The sequence below is a fragment of the Cebidichthys violaceus genome, unplaced genomic scaffold, assembly GCF_023349555.1.
Source record: "Cebidichthys violaceus isolate CVI_PGR_0920_01 unplaced genomic scaffold, fCebVio1.0.p SCAF_9, whole genome shotgun sequence".
Classification (NCBI taxonomy): Eukaryota; Metazoa; Chordata; class Actinopteri; order Perciformes; family Stichaeidae; genus Cebidichthys; species Cebidichthys violaceus.
The window spans coordinates 1,586,572-1,605,871 of NW_027176975.1; the positions used below are offsets into that span (position 1 = coordinate 1,586,572).

Here is a 19,300-nt window from a genome sequence, read left to right on the forward strand (position 1 = left end):
AGAGAAATAATACGTGTGAATTAGAGGGGAGAGAGAGGGGAGGGGGCAAGAGAGGGAGAGAGGGGGGACGGAGGGACGGAGGGAGGGAGAGAGAGAGAGAGAGGCTCGCGCAGCAGCCGCTCCGGTAGTTTTGGCTCCGGAGACGCGCAGGACGCAGCGAACTGTCCCGGCTCCCCTCGATGGTTCACCGCAGCCCGGAGGAGGGACAAACCTTCCACCGCTGCCCGGAAATCGGCGCCCAGGAGCCGCACGCACTCTGACAGCAGTACGCCTCCTCTGCGCTGCAGCAACTTTCACATTTTACAACAAAAAAAAAGAGAAAGAAAAGAAAACACACAACATCCCGGGAAACTCCGGGGTGGAAACCCAGCGGAGCGCCGCCGCCGCTCTACCCGCTCCACCGCTGCCTCTGTCCGGACACAGACAGGACGCCGGACCGCCGATCTGACTTGGACTTAACCGGACCTTTTTTTTTTTACATTTATCCTCATGAAACTTTTTACTGGTTTAAAGTAAACCGAAGTGCCTGCGAGTGTGCGCTTTTTTATTTGGTGCGGCTGTATTGTTTTTGCGCTTGGCGTGTGCGTAAAATCCGCGCTGAAACAACCATCCGAGACCGAGACAGCGGAGCGGAGCTGAAGCGGAGGGTCGAACCAGACTCAAGTCAGTTTACACTGAGTGTTTTATTGGCTGTAGAGTTTAGGCACACTTTAAGTCTCACAAATGGAGTCTAACCACGTTTGTATTCGCAGGAAGAGACTTGCTTCGCTCGTTCTTTATGCAGCACGAGGAGGAGAACTAGAATAAACATACTTTTACTATGACGATGAGGCTGAAAGGGAGCTTTTAGATTTCTGATGCCTAACATATTTTTAAAATATGCCACATTTTTACAGCTTCTAAAGAACAATGTGGATTTATTTATTCATTATTACAAGTGAACAGAAACATCTTAAACTCAAATACATGTTTATAACCTCCAAACACATGATTGTTCATCTTCAGCTTCAGTAGAATAACATCAGTTCATCTGTTAATGTTCATTTACTGAAGATAAAAGGTGTAAAATTTAAATTTTACCTTTTTGTTTTAAGCTGTAATGTAAATTGTCGGTGGTTGACATGATGGACAGCTTGTCTTAAATACAGTTAAATGTGTAATAAAATAGAGGATTTAAACACTGGATGAAGCTTTGCTGTAGATTCAATTTGCTCCACTTTACACCTTAGACTGATTGTTGACATTTTGTTCATATCTCTCACTCTCATGTATTCAGATATTTTTTTTTATTGATCCACCAAATAAATTAAAAGTAGAAACGTGATCAGGCGTAAAGTGAAGGACGAGGTTAAACACCAGCCTCTCGTGTGTTTTCATGTTTTCACATCGAACACCAACTACAAACAGGCTGAAGGTTTGCCTTTTTTTTTACTGAGTCAAAGAGTCAAGTGTGAGCCGACGGTAAAAACCTGTAAATCAGGTGAGATTCGGCTCAGCGAGAACACACAAAACTAAGAGTTTGATGTGAGTGACGGCCGATCACTGAACTCTGTGATCGGCTTCAGTTTATGAGAGTAAATGTAAAGCCGACACACTTTTCATTCATGTTGAGTTGTTTTCAGTCCCAGTCAGTTAAATGAGCAGAGGAGTGATTTACAGTGTTTTTCTGTTAAAACAACACGTCTTCATGTTTCTAATCTGTTTGCGGTGGATTTGACACAGTTGAGTTTGGGTGTAACGCGCTCTGTGTTGCGTTCATGACCCTGACCTCTGATGCTGATGATTGACACCTCATCCTCCTCATCCTCTCTGCCCCCCCACAGCAGCCGGCGGGCAGCCATGCTGAAGCCGGGCGACCCGAGCGGCTCGGCCTTCCTGAAGGTGGACCCGTCCTACCTGCAGCACTGGCAGCAGCTCTTCCCTCAGGCGCAGCTGAAGGCTCCTCTGGCGCCGCCGCCTCCACCCGACCGCCTCTCCATCCCCATGGACGGCCTGCGCCCGTCGCGCCTGCACAGCCACCTCCTGGCCTCCACGCACTGCACCTCCTCTTCCTCTTCTTCCACGTCCTCCTCGGCTTCTTCCTCCTCAGCTGCAGCAGCTCTCACCCCGTCCTCCTCCTCCATGTCCATCTCCACCTCGGCAGGGCTCTCCCAGCTGCCCGTCCCCCAGCAGATCGCTCTCTTCGGGCAGGCGTTGGCCCCCATGTGTGCCGGGCCTGGAGGAGAAAGAGGAGGAGGAGGAGGACCAGGACCAGGAGGAGATCTTATGGTGATCGCACCCCCGGACAACCAGCAGGGTCTCCACCCGGCAGCGGGGCTTCTCCATCAGGCCAAAGAGCAGAGCTGCGGCGGGGTCGGCGTGGTGTCGTCCAGCGTGAAGAGCGGAGGAGGAGGAGGAGGAGGAGGAGGAGGAGGAGGAGGAGAGGAAGGCGGCAAACCGACCAGGTTCAAGCTGACGTCGGAGGAGCTGGACTACTACCTGTACGGACAGCAGAGGATGGAGATCATCCCTCTGAGCAACCAGACGGGAGAGCTCAACAACCGTACGTACACACACACACACACACACACACACACACACACACACACACACACACACACACACACACACACCTCGGGTCACTGTAGTTCACTAGTGTGTTGACGCTATAATATTCTGATGTTCGTATAAAATTCCCAAACGGCCTTTGAGTGACTTTTAAATGTGTATAATTATCTGTACATTATAATAAAGTTGAGGACTGTATTTCTATAATATTTAAATAATAACTGTTAGTAGTCATCTGTTTTTTGGCTTCAGTGACTTTTGTTTTTGTCTGATACTCAGTACAGAGTTTGTAGAAACTTTAATAATTATTGCTTCATATTTCTATAATACATCTTAAAGAACCGTGTGTGTGTGAGACACTGAACACACTTTATTATGCTTTATTTAAATATAATTAATCTCTTTTAATTATTCAGGAAATATGATCATCAAATTCTGAATACTTTCTGTAATATTTGTGTAATATTCCTGCTGTTATTGGCTGGTAATTCATAATTTCTTTATATATTATTTATGGTTTTGCATTTCTAAATTTTTCTAAATATTTGTTTTGTACTTCGTCAAGCATTAATGATAGTTTTTATAATATCTCTACAATATGTATCCAATCAAAGCCTCACAACATGAGCGTCAGGCCTTAAGTGCAGCTAAACATTCACTTAAAATCAGGATGTTGAATTAAGAAGGTGAGAAATAAATGAAAGATCATTTTAGTAAATTATTTTCCAGTTTAAAATATAAAAAATAGCTAAATATGAGATGTTATTAATCGTTAAAACGTGGCCTTATGTGTGTGTGTGTGTGTGTGTGTGTGTGTGTGTGTGTGTGTGTGTGTGTGTGTGTGAGTGTGTGAGAGATGTTACAGTTGGTTTGACAGCTGCAGTGTTGAGGAGGAGGAGGAGGAGGAGGAGGAGGAGGAGGAGGGTCAGAGGTGAGGGGTCAGCAGCCCGTCCGGGGCTCAGACCCTCACAGTAGACCAGTTCATATGAACCAGACTTCATTCAGATTTTATGTAAATGAAGCAGTTGGGTTTTTCACCTGTCTGCCTTCACGCGCTCTCATTTGACTGTGTTTCTTCTTCTTTTTCGTGGTCGCGCGCTGATGATTGCTCTCACTTTATCTCCGATCAAAGACATCGAGTGTTTCTTTAAATCAAACGGCTCCTCGGAGGTTTTTAAATGTTTTATTCTAAATGTTTCGACTTCTGTTTGTTTGTTTTTTAACTCCGCAGTAAAAATATTTAAAACACATTTTTATTCCGCATGAATTCACAGAACTCCTTTATGAGGCCCAGTCTTTTACGCATGACGGCGCTCTGTCAATATCTGTCCACACACACACACACACACACACACACACACACACACACACACACACACACACACACACACTGGGCGTGCGCGCCCCGCTGTCTCGTGTGGAACCCGTGGGCCGTTACTCACATGAACACGACGCTCAGCGGGTCCGATGTTCTCCAAACTCTCTCCGGTTTGAGCCCCTCCGCTTCCCGCCGCGCACGTGGAGACCAGCGTGAAGTCTCGTGTCTGTTAGTTTGAGGAGGACATTTGGTTCATTTGAACTTGTGTGTACCTGATGATGTTTGATTTACTGCATCGTTGTCTTATAATAACACATTACGTGTATTTCTCGAGAGTATCATTGTAATTCAATAATAACTAGTATTTAAACATCAACATTAACCTCTTGTTCTACTTTTTTTTTGTTACTCATTATGTGCGCGTGCCGGCTCAACAGTCATTACTGGACTCTTATTGTCTTAAAACTCCTGTTTTAATAGATTCTTTTATTTCTGTCACGGTTCTTTATGGATTGTTTTAATATTAGTATATTAATTATAATATTCACGAGGTAGTGCTGTGTGTTGCAGTTAGACTTTCGTGGTATTTTTAAATACATAAATACATAATGAGTCCTTTAATATCTCCATATTATCATGACTTTAAGGTGGATTGTGTCTCTATTATAACAGTAAATCATCTTATTGCTGTATTGTTTTCATATAATATATAAGTCATATTTCTATAGTTTTAAACCGCTTCTTTATATCATCTAATTCCGTTCTCGTCTCTCCATAATAACAGCGTGTTACTGTAATAACCTCGCTGCGTATCTGAAGAGACTGTCGCTGCTTTTGGTTTCAGGCAGCGATCCTAAACAGTGAGATTATATCACGTGTGTGCGTGTTGTGTGTTCGCGTGTGTGCGCGTGCGCTCGCGCGTCTGTGTGTATATTCCGCGGTGATAAAACGGACCATCAGCAGTAATCTGCGTCGATACGCGCCGGCAGGGCCGATGAGGGATGGAGGGACAAGCAGGAATTAATTGCCGTATATAGTTTTGTGTTTGAGAGAGAGAGAGGGGGGGGGGAGACAGAGAGGGAGAGAGAGAGAGAGAGAGAGAGAGAGAGGGAGAGGGAGGGGGGGGGGGGGGGGGGGGGGGATCGATCCTCCGGCCACCGGCCCGCCATTTATCATCCCAACACGGCTGTATTGAGGTCTCTGGGGTGTGTGCGTGTGTGCGCGTGCGTGTTAGTGTAGATAAAGCAGTCACACACACACACACACACACACACACACACACACACACTCCCTCATGTGTCACCGTCTGACCTCAATTATTAATTACACCAATAATAATAATAACAATGATAATTATAATAATATTAATAATTATTACAACAATAATAAAACATAAAAGGTGTTTTCAAACGTTTTTGTGATGAATATTCGTCACATTATTTGTGTTTATTATAGATTATTGTTGTAGTTTCTGTAACATTGTCACATATTTCTGTCCTTTCTCGTTTAAGGTGTTGATTATTTAAATACATTAAACTCAGTAAAGTCACATCAAACATCAAACATCACATGGTGTTTTTAAAGGTGACTTCATGTTGCTCTTCCATGACGTTTTCATTTGAAGAAGAGCGATAAAGAACTCAAAGCGTCCAGAGTCAAACGTTTCCCATAATGCAACGGGATGCTCTCCACACCTCCGGTTTGTCCGAAACGCGTCGTCTCCGACTCGGAGCTGACGCTACCCCGATGACGTCATAGTGATGTCATGTCGTCGCTATTTAGTTTTTCAGACTTGACAAAAAAAGTCCCCAGAGACCCAGGAGACACCGTACGACTGGTCCAGCTCACTGTTGTGTGAACGCTGAGTGAACGCTGAGTTTGGGTCTAAATTTGGCTTCTCCTCCTGAACTCAATGATAATTTAGTTATTGTCTCGTTTTTACCCGTGCATTTAAAGAGCTGTCAATCAATAAGGGAGCGATAGCATTTGAGATCGCAGATTGATTTTTAAATGATCAATTCTGACATTTTGACATCGATATTTTAAACCATTATTCAAAATACAGATACATATCGAACACGTGAGCAATAATCACACTCATACAAACTTACTTGATGTTTTGGAGAAAATAATGTCATCATAATATTTAGTAGCGGCAGGTTTATAACAAGTATAAAAGTGAATCCATGTCGTTATTTATTAAAAAAAATAACAGAATATCTTTAATTACAACTTTAAGAGAAAGTTGAAGCTACAAAAATATTAAATATTAAATATTTAAATTTGTATATTTAATTTTCTGATCTGCTCTACTGTCACTTATAGTAGAAATGGAGAATAAAATACAGATCTTGAAGTTTTATATTTCAATGGATTTAAATCGTATTTATTTCTGTTGGAGAAATAAAACGTTTGACAAAAAACACAAATCAATTCTGACAAATGACGTCTGGACTGAATGTCAGCGGGCGGTTTTATTGTGATTTAGTGAAGTTGTTAAACACACACACACACACACACACACACACACACACACACTTGTTTAAGCTGTCTCTTAAACATGTTTTATTGTTTACTGTGGGACAATGAACCCATTTGATGTGTTCTGCTGTCCTAAAGAATCATACAAACAGAAATATTAAAGGGATATCTACAACCGTATGAACAGTGCAGCTAAATATCTGTCCCGTATATATATCATCTCACAGATTTATCATTGTGTCCCAACGTACAGCATTCACAGAACCTTTTAAATCCGAACTAATGGAAGCTAACCAAGCTCATGGGTGGAATATTAAGGGGGCCCTTCACCTGCCAAATGTCACTCAATTAAAAACACCAACCAGGAAGACACTCAAAAAGACCACAAAGAGACACAAAACATCTACAAAGACATGCAAAACAACTACAAAAGGACACAAAGACAACTACAAAGAGAAAAAATAACTACAAAGACATGCAAAACAACTATAAAGAGACACAAAACATCTACAAAGAGAACAAATAACTACAAAGAGATGCAAAACATTGACGTAAAGAGACTCACAATGATTGAAAAGGAGCAAAACAACCTCAAAGAGTCACCAAACATCAACAAAGAGACAAAAATTTAAGATAAAGAAACAAAAAATTACTACAAAGAGATGCAAAAAGACCACAAAGAGACAGAAAACAACTACAAAAGATGCAAAACAAATAGATAAAGAGGCAACTTTCTTGGGATGCTTTGGAAGTGCTCATGAAAACATCACAATTCATAAAGTTACATTCTGTGATGTGTTCTCTAATAGAGGGCAGAACTGCTCCAAAACAACGTAATACATAATTACTATCACCGTATAAACCATCTTTTAGTTCCGTTTTTGGTCTCCACCAGCTCCTATGTAGCTGCTAAAGGCTCCACCATGTTCACCAGTTAGTCTCTAACTGTCTGTCTGCTGTTTGCTGCTGAGCTGAGAGTGTACAGTGAAATATGACATAAAACCAAAACCAGGAGCTAAAAGAGCTCTGCGTTGCAGAGGGTTTTTCTTTTTGGTTGAGTTTACAGAGGAGGAGCGAAGCCTCGCTGTGTGGTCCGTCCTCATCTGGACTCACAGCTGCGTTGGAAACAAACGCAGTCATCAACATCAATAGTCTTCATGAAGTGAGATGGTTCTGTTGGGGAGAAGTCCAGGAGTTTGTTACGGAGCCGAGACCTTCTCGCTGTTTGTGATGGCGACCGGTCAGGAACCTGCATCTCACTCTGACTGTCAATCACTCAGGATTACGTTCATATCATCGAGGCAAATTAGTTAAAGTAGATGTTTTAATAGATAAAATGTTTGGGAAAAAGAAATAAAGAAATCCACATTTCGTGGAGACAAACTAGTACGAATCGTCTCACAAGACGTTTTCAGTGTCAACGGCGTCCGGCGCTTCGACATCAGAGGCGGAGCGGAGCTGTCTAAACACTGGCGATGGATGTAACAGAATACTGAGTTTGAATGATGGGCGGCGAGGAGAGAACGCCATAACAAGTTCACAGCCAGTTCATCAGTCTGAGGGAGAGGAAGAGGACGAAGGTTCACTGCAGAAAAGACGTTTACAGCCACGAGTCAGAGAGGAGCGGCGTGTTGCTCTTCTGCTGGTGGAGAAGTGGATGTTAGTGGTAAAAACAATATTTACGTTACAAAAATTACATTATACATGTGTTAAATTTACAGATATTGTACATCACGTTGTTATTTTAGTCACATGAAGGCCACACGATGCGACTGAAAGCTCCGGAACATGTCTTGAAAGTGAACCTTGTGTCGATAATTATTTTTACAAACAGAAATCCATTTCAGAATATTTTATTTTTGAGTCATTATCAGACATTTAGTAAAAGTTCTACTAGTAGTATAGTAATAATACATATTGGGAGTAGTACTAGCAGTAGAACAAATACTGTATAAACATACTGCATATAAAGAAACCAGTATATATATTTTGAAATACATATAAATACATTGTCATTTTTCTTTAATTAATATTACTATAAATTACTATTATTCTTGAATTTAGAAGTTTAGATAAATGTATACAAAATATATTTTACAAAGCTAAACGTCTGTCAGAATATAATGCCTCTTTCATTGCACATATATTTTTCAAAAAAATAGATCATGTGTGGCAAATATAATTTAATAGTAGTAGTACACCTAAAATTACTGATTCTAAAATTAGTACTAAAATTATGATTCTTTTCCTTGAGTTTGTTTCACAGTATTTTCAGTATACAGTACAACATTTTCAACAAAAAACTTTTTATTTACAAAAGAGACACAAGTTCTAACCTGTTTAATGTACAATAACTTTGCATAAATTAAACAAACGAAAATTAATAAAAATGTTGTTTTAAATAAGAAAGTATTTAATCAAAAAATAAGTAAAACAACAAAAGTCTGTCTCAGTATTGGTATCAGTTTGTATCAGCTGCAGTATTAAGTGAATCAGAGCTCCAGTGCTCTTGTAAAAAGCTCAGAGTGAAACTCGTCAGCAGACGTCGACGGTTTGAGTCTGAACTCGTCTTCATCGTCGTCTCCTCGTCGTCTCTCTGCGCTCTGAACTTTCTAATGAAGCTGTGAAAATAATCCGAGTGTGTCGCTGTGGACGGACGGTCACAGCTCATCTACAGCCGACACCGTTCTGTTCTCTTTATTCTCCGTGTGAGATGATGGAGCTCAGAGAGAAGAGATGCATGTGCTTGAGGTTTCAAACACCTTTTGGATCTTTAAATATAAAAGTTGTAACTTCACTTTTTCTGTTTTAGTGTCAAATCAAGGAAACTCCACGTTATTACTGACTCAATCATTCTTAGCACAAAGTCCCTTTTTGGAAATTTTTCCAGAGCTTTAAGTCACATCTCATGTCATTCTCCTGCTGATGAAGGACATGTGGCTGTTATTGAAAGTGACCTGATTTCATAAGGAATTTAACAAGCAAGAAAACTCCACTAAGGTCAGGTCAAACAAACACAGGACTTTCACCCAGGAGACCACTTGTGAAGTAGTGTTATGGAAGAAAGTCCACTAAGGGCAGTTGCTCTTTATTAATGCTAGTTACAGTTGTTAAGTTGTTACATTGTTAAGTTAAGTTGTCACGTTAAGTTGTTAGGTTAAGTTGTTAGGTTAAGTTGTCAGGTTAAGTTGTCACATTAAGTTGTTAGGTTACGTTGTTACGTTACGTTGTTACGTTACGTTGTTACGTTACGTTGTTATGTTACGTTGTTATGTTAAGCTGTCATGTTACGTTGTTACGTTACGTTGTTACGTTGCACTGTTACATTGTTGCATTGTTGCGCTACATTGTTACATTGCTCCTTGTTACATTGTTAAGTTAAGTTGCTAACGTTAAGTTGTTAGGTTAAGTTGTCACGTTAAGTTGTTGGGTTACGTTGTTACGTTACGTTGTTATGTTATGTTGTTATGTTATGTTGTTATGTTACGTTGTCATTTTACGTTGTTACGTTATGTTACGTTGTTACGTTATGTTACGTTGTTACGTTACGTTGTTATGTTACGTTGTTACGTTACGTTGTTACGCTGTTGCATTGTTGTGCTACATTGTTACATTGTTAAGTTATGTTGTTATGTTGCATTATATTGTTACGTTATGTTATTATGTTACGTTGTTATGTTACATTGTTACATTGCATTGTTAGATTGTTATGTTACATTGTTATGTTACATTGTTACATTGCGTTGTTACGTTGTTGGTCCATAAACGTCATTCAACATATCCATGGTTTGCAGAAAAAGATACATGAATATAAAACTTACCATTTGCCAGTTTATTTACCCGTAACTGTTTACATTGCTGGCATTCTGTACATTTATTTTTGTTGAGGTTTTTGCACTTAATAATCTTTATTGTTTATATTTTGTTTTATTTGCACTATTTCCGGCAACAGCTGCACAACAATTTACCTTAGTGTAACTAAAGCTTAGTTTCCTCTTAGTTTCAGTCGAGCCATAAAAAGGACTTTTCTTCCCATCAACATTTTCTGTTCTTCACACAGCTGTGAGGTTCATACATACCAGAGCACCATTAAACACAATGTTCCCATTACTGAAGACCTGTCCTGTAAAATGTTTCCCATTTACTCGACCGTGAACTTGCGTTACATTCTGTGCTTTATAAATGACAGTAATATGGTTTAATTTACTTCCATCAATCACGGTGTAAAAGAAGCCGTCGCTCTCTCAAACTGCGGATATTTAATTTTGGGAAAAGCAGAAAAAGCAACAACATTAACTTCCTGTTCTCTCTGCTTTGTGGGAGTTTTGTGTCCAGATAATAATCTCTCATTATGTTGCTGCAGTCAATTAACATCCATTACTGTCAGACTGCATCTCTGAGTAAATGTTGACACTCGCTAATTCCCAGCAATCCGCTGCTCGCCACATTTAACCTGGAACAACAGCGCAGACAGAAGAGTTTCAAACACGATCCGGCCTTCTTCCTCTTCACTTTGTCACTTTGTCAGAAGGTTATTTTATACGACTGGAGGACAAACTAGTCTTTAACAGATTTAAACTATCATTCAAATCTAGTTTTTTGACTAAAGGCTCCTATAAAAAACAGTTCAGATGATCAGACAGCTGCAGGATATTCTTTAAAGTACAAAGAGCTCCAATAAACAGTGTAATAATCAATAACCAATAATCACGCTGCTGTTTCATACATTCCGTGTTTATACAAGTGGATTTATATATACAGAGTCTTTTGAATGTGTAAATTTCAAGGACAAACCTGTTTTCATTTCTATTTTTATTAAAGGAATTTCTGCATAAAAGACAAATTTGTTTGACACTTATAATAAATACAAACACATGTATAAATAGTGGTCTGGAATAAAATAAAAAAAATCACAATATTTACAAAAATCACACACATGAAATCATGAAAATGATTAAAGTCATAGACTGAATTCAGGTCGTAAACACAGCATTTTACTTTGAAAAATTCAGTAATAAATGTACATTTTTGATATAAAGGTTTTTTGAGTAGTTTGTTTGATATGAATCTAGTTTGATGTTGTTTGTCTGCTGGTTATGAAATATAATAATCAGTGACTCGTACCTCCAGGTTGCGACATGTGTGCAGACAACAGGAACGGCGAGTGTCCGATGCACGGCCCTCTTCACTCTCTGCGGCGACTCGTCGGCACCAGCAGCACGGCGGCGCCCGTCACGCTGCCGGACGTCCCTGATTGGCTCAGAGACCTGCCCAGAGAGGTAAGACTTCCTGTCTGTCTGACTTCTTTTCATCACAATGTTTCAAAGAAGATGTTAGAAATGTCACGTCATCAGAGATACACTTCTGTCTTCTAAGCAAAGAAAGGAAGTGTTCATGGTGCAGCTCAAAGCCAGTTCACGTTCACTAAAAGATCTCTTTTTGGATCCATTTCTTTGATACATTTAAGTAAAAAAAGCTTCTTCTCCATTTAGTTTGATATTTTATGTTGGCTGCTTTCATCACACAAATGAGCAACATTTCTGCAGCTTTTTAAATATTAGTGGTGAATTAGTGGTATTAAGTTATATCAATTTCAATAATTTTCATTAATATAAACAATTTGTATGAATATAATGAATTGTATCAAATTCAATACATTTTATAAATTGCATATAAATAAAACGTATGTATATAAATAAATTGTACAAAGAGAATTACATTGTATGAATATAAATAGATTGTGCAAATATAAATAATTGCTTAAATACAAATAAATTGTATGAATATATTGATATTGTATGAATAGAAATAAATTGTATGAATTATAATTAATTGTATGAATAGAACATTTATTTTATAAAATATATCAATTGTATAAATAGAAATAAAATTGTATAAATATAAATAAAATTGTATGAATAGAAATTAATTTTATAAAATATATCAATTGTATAAATATAAATAAATTGTATGAATAGAATACATTGGAGCTGTTGCCCCCGCGACCCGATCCCGGATAAAGCGGACGAAGATGAGATGAGAGAGATGAGAGAGAGACATTGTGTGTATTTAAATTAATTGCATTAGAAATATAGATATTTCATGAAATAAAAACAGTATTTGAATATAAATAAATTGTATGAATAGAAAAATATATTTTATGAATAGATTGAAAGTGTTTCTTTTGAACTCTGTGTACATCGTGTTCTCAGGTGTGTCTCTGCACCAGTACAGTTCCTGGTCTGGGTTATGGGATCTGTGCGTCTCAGAGGATCCCTCAGGGAACCTGGATCGGCCCGTTTCAGGGAGTCCCTCTGCTGCTGGACAAACTGCACTCTGGAGCCGTCAGGAACAGCAGACACCTGTGGGAGGTAAGAGGGGCCGTGTGCTGAAGAGTGGGGTTATGGGTAACGTAGTGTTTATGTCAGTGTCTACTGTTTGAACTGTCTCGCTGGGTTCATTATGAGGAAAAGAGAGAGGGAGTGAAGGATTCTGGGAGACAGAGAGGAACTGAAGGATGCTGGGAGACAGAGAGAGGGAGTGAAGGATTCTGGGAGACAGAGAGATGGAGTGAAGGATTCTGGGAGACAGAGACAGGGAGTGAAGGATGCTGGGAGACAGAGATGGAGTGAAGGATTCTGGGAGACAGCGAAATGGAGTGAAGGATGCTGGGAGACAGAGAGAGGGAGTGAAGGATGCTGGGAGACAGAGAGAGGGAGTGAAGGATGCTGGGACACAGAGAGATGGAGTGAAGGATACTGGGAGACAGAGAGATGGAGTGAAGGATGCTGGGAGACAGAGAGATGGAGTGAAGGATGCTGGGAGACAGAGAGAGAGTGAAGGATGCTGGGAGACAGAGTGATGGAGTGAAGGATGCTGGGAGGCAGAGAGATGGAGTGAAGGATGCTGGGAGACAGAGAGAGGGAGTGAAGGATGCTGGGAGACAAAGAGAGGGAATGACGGATTCTGGGAGACAGAGAGATGGAGTGAAGGATGCTGGGAGACAGAAGGAGGGAGTGAAGAATGCTGGGAGACAGAGAGAGGGAATGAAGGATGCTGGGAGACAGAGAGATGGAGTGAAGGATGCTGGGAGACAGAGAGAGAGTGAAGGATGCTGGGAGACAGAAGGAGGGAGTGAAGGATGCTGGGAGACAGAGAGATGGAGTGAAGGATGCTGGGAGACAGAGAGATGGAGTGAAGGATGCTGGGAGACAGAGAGATGGAGTGAAGGATGCTGGGAGACAGAGAGATGGAGTGAGGGATGCTGGGAGACAGAAGGAGGGAGTGAAGAATGCTGGGAGACAGAGAGAGGGAGTGAAGGATGCTGGGAGACAGAGAAAGGAAGTGAAGGATGCTGGGAGACAGAGATGGAGTGAAGGATTCTGGGAGACAGAGAGATGGAGTGAAGCATGCTGGGAGACAGAGAGAGGGAGTGAAGGATGATGGGAGACAGAGAGAGAGAGAGAGAGAGTGAAGGATGCTGGGAGACAGAGAGAAGGAGTGAAGGATGCTGGGAGACAGAGAGAGGGAGTGAAGGATGCTGGGAGACAGAGAGAAGGAGTGAAGGATGCTGGGAGACAGACAGAGGGAGTGAAGGATGCTGGGAGACAGAGAGAAGGAGTGAAGGATGCTGGGAGACAGACAGAGGGAGTGAAGGATGCTGGGAGACAGACAGAGGGAGTGAAGGATGCTGGGAGACAGAGAGATGGATGAGTCCCTTGTGGCCGAGCTGTAAAGGTCAGTCAGACGCCGGTTGAATGGACATCAGTCTCTCTGCTGGACATCAGGGGGGGAGGGGGTGAGGAGGGAGAGGAGGGGGAGGAGGGGGGTTGGGAGTTACTGAAGGTCAGAGGTCAGGGGGGGCGGGACATGCGAGACATCTTAGACCAAGTCCAGCAGCAGCACGGAGCTCTCATATAAGGATTTGTGAGCAAGAGTTGAGTTCACTGACAGCAGGATTTTACAGTTTTCCTTCAGTACAGAGACTCATCTGTACGGTAAACGATCAAACCATCACGGGACAAACTTTTAAGTGATGGTTGTGTTTCCACATTAGTTCATTGGATACATTTATGTATAATATGAGGTTTTACCGGAAGAGAAAAGGTGGATTTTCATATAAAACTTAACAAATATTATGGTTTTGTTACACAAGGAGATACTTCAAACACAGTTTCAAAGAACTGACGGATTTAAAATGATCCTCCAAACTCGTTTCCATTTCTATATATTACAACTGAATTCTCACTTCATAATCTAAAATGTCCTAATTTTCGCAAAATCTTTACTCTTTTTGCAATATTAGACTTTATTATTAATTTTCCTAACTATATTTTTAATAAAACTAAAATACAGTAAAATGATATAATTAAATGTGTCAGTTATAATCTGTTCTAGATTTCGGAGATATCTTTCTCCTTCATTCTTTCTTTTTGCTGCTTTGGAGATAAAGTGACTTTTCTTTACAGATTGTATTTAACTAAATAATAATTTACTAAATAATTTCCATTTAAATGTTTTGTCGTGCTCCTATAAAATGATCGTGATCACGCCTTCATTCAGCTCGAGAACAATGAGATTTTCATTTTGTGAAATACAATAAAAATCTGTGTGCAGCGTGTAAAAATACTTCTCAGGAGGCTGAACAACCTGAATAAATAAACGTGTGGAGGTTTAAATATTCCTGCATGTGCAGTAAAATAGTAAAGAGGAAAAAGAACTTGAATCGCTCTCTCTATGTTTGAGTATTCAAGCATCCATGTCCACTTTGTTATTTTGGACCCATGCAGAGCGCCGCTGCGACCCTCTGTGGGGTCTGGAACCAGCCGTTGAGGCCCCTCGGCTCACCGGGCTCTAACCGTCGGCACGTTATCGGCTGAAACCGGTCATTAGGGCCGGCGTCGATGAAGTGGCTTCACGCGCCGATCCCATTAAAAACGTGTTAAACTGGCTTTATTGACGCCCCCCAAAACAGGAAGCGATGTTTGTCCTATAGCCAATCAGGCAGCCGGTGTCACGTTGTCTATGGTGTCCAGGAAGGGCCAGCTTTAATTAAGACGCTCTTCGTCTTCACGGAGGAGGACTCTGTTCTTTTTTTCTGCCGCTGCAGTATTTTACGGCTCGACACATTGATCCGCTGAGCTCAGCGTTTAAATTCATGGAGGAATGATCCTTTTAACGGAGCTTCATCATTTACTGCCTCTGAGACATCAGCACAGCATTATAATAATAATAATAATATGTCTATACACACATATATATATATATATATATATATATATATATATATATATATGTATATATATATATATATTATGTTTAATGATTTCACATCTATGACGGAATGTTTAGTTTAGTGCTCAACCAATCAGTTGATTCATTAGTTAATCAACTGACAGAAAACTACAGTTTCTGTTCCAGTTTCTCTGATGTGAAGATTTGTTTTATATCATTATGAATTAAATATATTTGGATTTTAGACTTTTGAAGTCCTGGAAGTATTGATTGCTTCCCCCCCCCATTTTCTGCCATTGAATATAATCAAACATTTACTTATATACATCTTAATATTAATCGGACTATGTTCTTCCTGTAACCTAAATATAGTTACTTAATTACTTCTCTTTCCTGTTATTACATTATTATTTTAAATAAATAAATAAAACAAGTATCTGAATTGAGGAACATTTTCATAAAGTTTCAGTTTGAATCAGGAATACTCAGATCCTGGTTTTGGAAAAGATTGTTTACATTAAGTTTATTTAATAACCGGCTTTTGAATCAACAAACAACAAATGTGTGATTCATGGCACAGTTCAAACTTTCTTGCCGTTGACTACCGTTCATATTGTGTCCTGAAATGAGGTCCTATAGCTGAGGACTTCACCTCTCTATTGAGTAACATTGCAGTAAACGTTCCCTCGTGTGTCTGACTAATCATGTTGAGGGAAGGGAAGACTTGAACCCTTGACCTCCCGGTTCAGAAACCAAAAACAGAGCAGAGAGGGGAGAGAAAGGGACAGTTTGAGACAAAATATTTAATTAGTGTGGACGTTGAGGAGACTCCAGAGGATTCAGAAAATGTCTGCTTTGCTTTTTTTTCACATCTTAAAATCTCATTTCTTTGTGTGTTTTCTAAGTGAACCTCTGCCGTTCGTCCCGACTCGTCTGTCCGTTTGTGTTTGTCCGTCTGTCCGTCATCGTATTAACGCTGCATTCCCTGAAGAATCCCCATTGACTTTGTGTTTTCAGTGGTTTGTGGTCACAGCGTCCAGTTAAAGCTCGGTAATGTTTTCTTGACTGATGTCATTATTTAATGTTTGTCTAACTGTCTGTATTCTGGTTTTTATTATTATTAAAGGAGCCATTGACGTCATTTCGGTTTGATTACATAATTATCGTTTTTTTTTTTTTATACGTCGAATTTTTGGTTTCCAGTTGTTTTGATTTCAGTGAGACGTTTGACTTTTTATCGACGGAACGTTTTAATAGAAGCCGTGACGTACTGCAGCGGTTCAGTTTGTCTGAAGGGTCTCTGGATGTCGAGGCTCATAGATACAAAGTCATGCAAAGATGTCAATGTGAACGGAAGTGAATGGAAAAGTTCTGTGAGCAGCAAATATTCCGTTTTTTTTCCAAAAAAGACAATATTCCCAAAAAGCTGTTAACACGGATAATGTAATGAATATTCCACTAATATTTATGTTTACATGCAGCCGTTGATATTCCGATTAATGTAAAGGAATGAAAGAATATCAACATATCACATATTTTAATCTGAAGATGATCCATTCAGCCAGGTGATCAAATGTAAAAAAATGGGGAAAAATGTATTCAATGCCGACATCAAACTCTTGCTGTTGAATATGGAGGAGGGAAAGAAATGATAGAGTTCATCGTAATTAACTGTAGCTGATATCACTGTCCGTTCCAACCACATCTACCTCATAAAGCCCGCCTTCTGCTCGATTTCATTGCTTGTGACGTTGACATGTATACGCGTCTAAAAAAAACAAAAAAAGCCAGAAAAACGCAATTTCTGGGCTTTAGGACCTCCGTCCACATAGCACCTTTTTCTGGTTTCACGTATATTTCTGTGAGATCACGTTGGTTTGGGGACATTTGTTCCAGATCTGTGGTGCATAGAACCTGAAAGCGGATTATGCGTGTTTGGTTGGAAGGTTGGAAGGTTGGAGAGAAACAACAAAAACGAAACAAATAAAGACTCTTTGGTCAAATCAAACTTTTAAAGTCAGAGGCCAACGTGGCCGCTTCTCTCATCTCATCAAGTGTTGACGAGACATTGAGACTGCTTTCAGCTCACGTTGTGTCCGACCCATAACCCATGCACGTATCAGAACCATAACTGGGCCAGACCTGGAACCAAGGTGGACCCAAAGAGTGTGAACACAGAGGGCCTGTTTTAGAGGGTTTAAATAAAACTCCTTGTAGCTGACATGAAGGTTCAGACCGCGGTCACCACGAACCACCGCTCACCCACGGGTCTGTTTGGTTAAACCCACTCGGTCACTCGGGTTAACTCAGTTCATTTTCTCCGCTCTGTGTGACATCACCCTGTAGGCATGGTGACCACGGGAGGTTCAAGAACAAAGACTTTTTCCATCAGGACCTTCATGTTGGAATAACACAGTGTGTGTGTGTGTGTGTGTGATGGAGCCGCTGGTTGTTTCCTCTCCTGTGTCGACGTCTGTTGAGGTTTCACATGCTGTGATGAAGTCAGAGCTTTGAAACCGTCTCTGGATGTTCGTCCATCAGCTCCGTTTATTAGCTCAATAAAATGTTCAAAAGAAAGGGTCTGTTATGTTGTAAACACCGACTGTCAATTGAATTTTCTTTCTCTAACTTTTCTCTGTTTTGGCAACCGTCTTCCAATATTCTTTTGATAATGTATGTTAAATATTTCACCTTCTTTATCCTCTTTGTACCAAAGTGATGTTTAGACAGTGTGCAAAATACTCTGTGGCAATCGAGGAGGTCCCGTCTCCCCGGTTTGCAGTTTGAATAACGAAAACTGCTGGGCATCAGTAAAGTATTCAAAAGATGTTTTAGTGACAATTGTAAGAGACAAATATTTGTCTTGTGATTTTAGAATCTGAAGGGTCAATCAAGGGGTCTCAGACTCCTTGATTGACGTCCTCCGAAAGACGTTTCGTTCACCTGACTTCTGTTCTGATTGCTGTGTGATTGTTGCATGAAGTAAGAACAACAAGTTGTCCAGGTTGCTTTTTTTAGGGTTTGATCGGACTGGGGGATCAGATTAGAGGGTGAGGGTCAGTTTGGTGCTTTCAAATCTTAATTCATCATCTTCATTTGAAAAATAAATCAGCCGATGCAGATGCATGCAGTACTCCGACATATTCCCAGTAAGGGTTACATTTCCATTGTTTCAGGGTGGAGTTGAGTGTCAATATTTGTTTGTGTTGTATATTAGACACCGTTGACATGGTTTCACTGCAGAGAGCGATTTGTTTTGGTGAGATCAGTCGGTGAGAGTCAATGTTAAGTTACTGGGTTGAGGTACGTCATTGGGACAAATGGGCGAGGGTTGGTGGGACAGGTGGGCGGGGCTGGTGGATGGTCAAGACGGAGTATTAGCAGGGAGTTGATGTCATTTGGGCATCTGGGTGGAGGGTGGATGGGAAATCAGAAGGACCAGCCGTCAGTGCTGTTGGTGGTAGTATATCGGTCCTTTGGGTGGTGGTATATCAGTCCTTTGGGTGGTGGTATGTCAGTCCTTTGGGTGGTGGTATGTCAGTCTTTTGGGTGGTGGTATATCAGTCTTTTGGGTGGTGGTATGTCAGTCCTTTGGGTGGTGGTATATCAGTCTTTTGGGTGGTGGTATGTCAGTCTTTTGGGTGGTGGTATATCAGTCTTTTGGATGGTGGTATATCAGTCCTTTGGGTGGTGGTATGTCAGTCCTTTGGGTGGTGGTAT

The 19,300-nt window shown here is 40.6% G+C and overlaps 1 protein-coding gene across 1 annotated transcript in view; it reads left to right on the forward strand.

The window, feature by feature from the left end:
* The first annotated feature begins 527 nt into the window (after positions 1-527).
* Positions 528-19,300, forward strand: part of prdm6 (PR domain containing 6) — a 97,590-nt gene continuing 78,817 nt past the window's right edge. The window contains exons 1-4 of the mRNA XM_068703531.1: positions 528-663; positions 1,824-2,542; positions 11,477-11,625; positions 12,559-12,717. Coding sequence (XP_068559632.1) covers positions 1,840-2,542; positions 11,477-11,625; positions 12,559-12,717 — 1,011 coding nt within the window. The 5' untranslated portion in view covers positions 528-663; positions 1,824-1,839. The remainder of the gene's footprint in view (positions 664-1,823; positions 2,543-11,476; positions 11,626-12,558; positions 12,718-19,300) is intronic.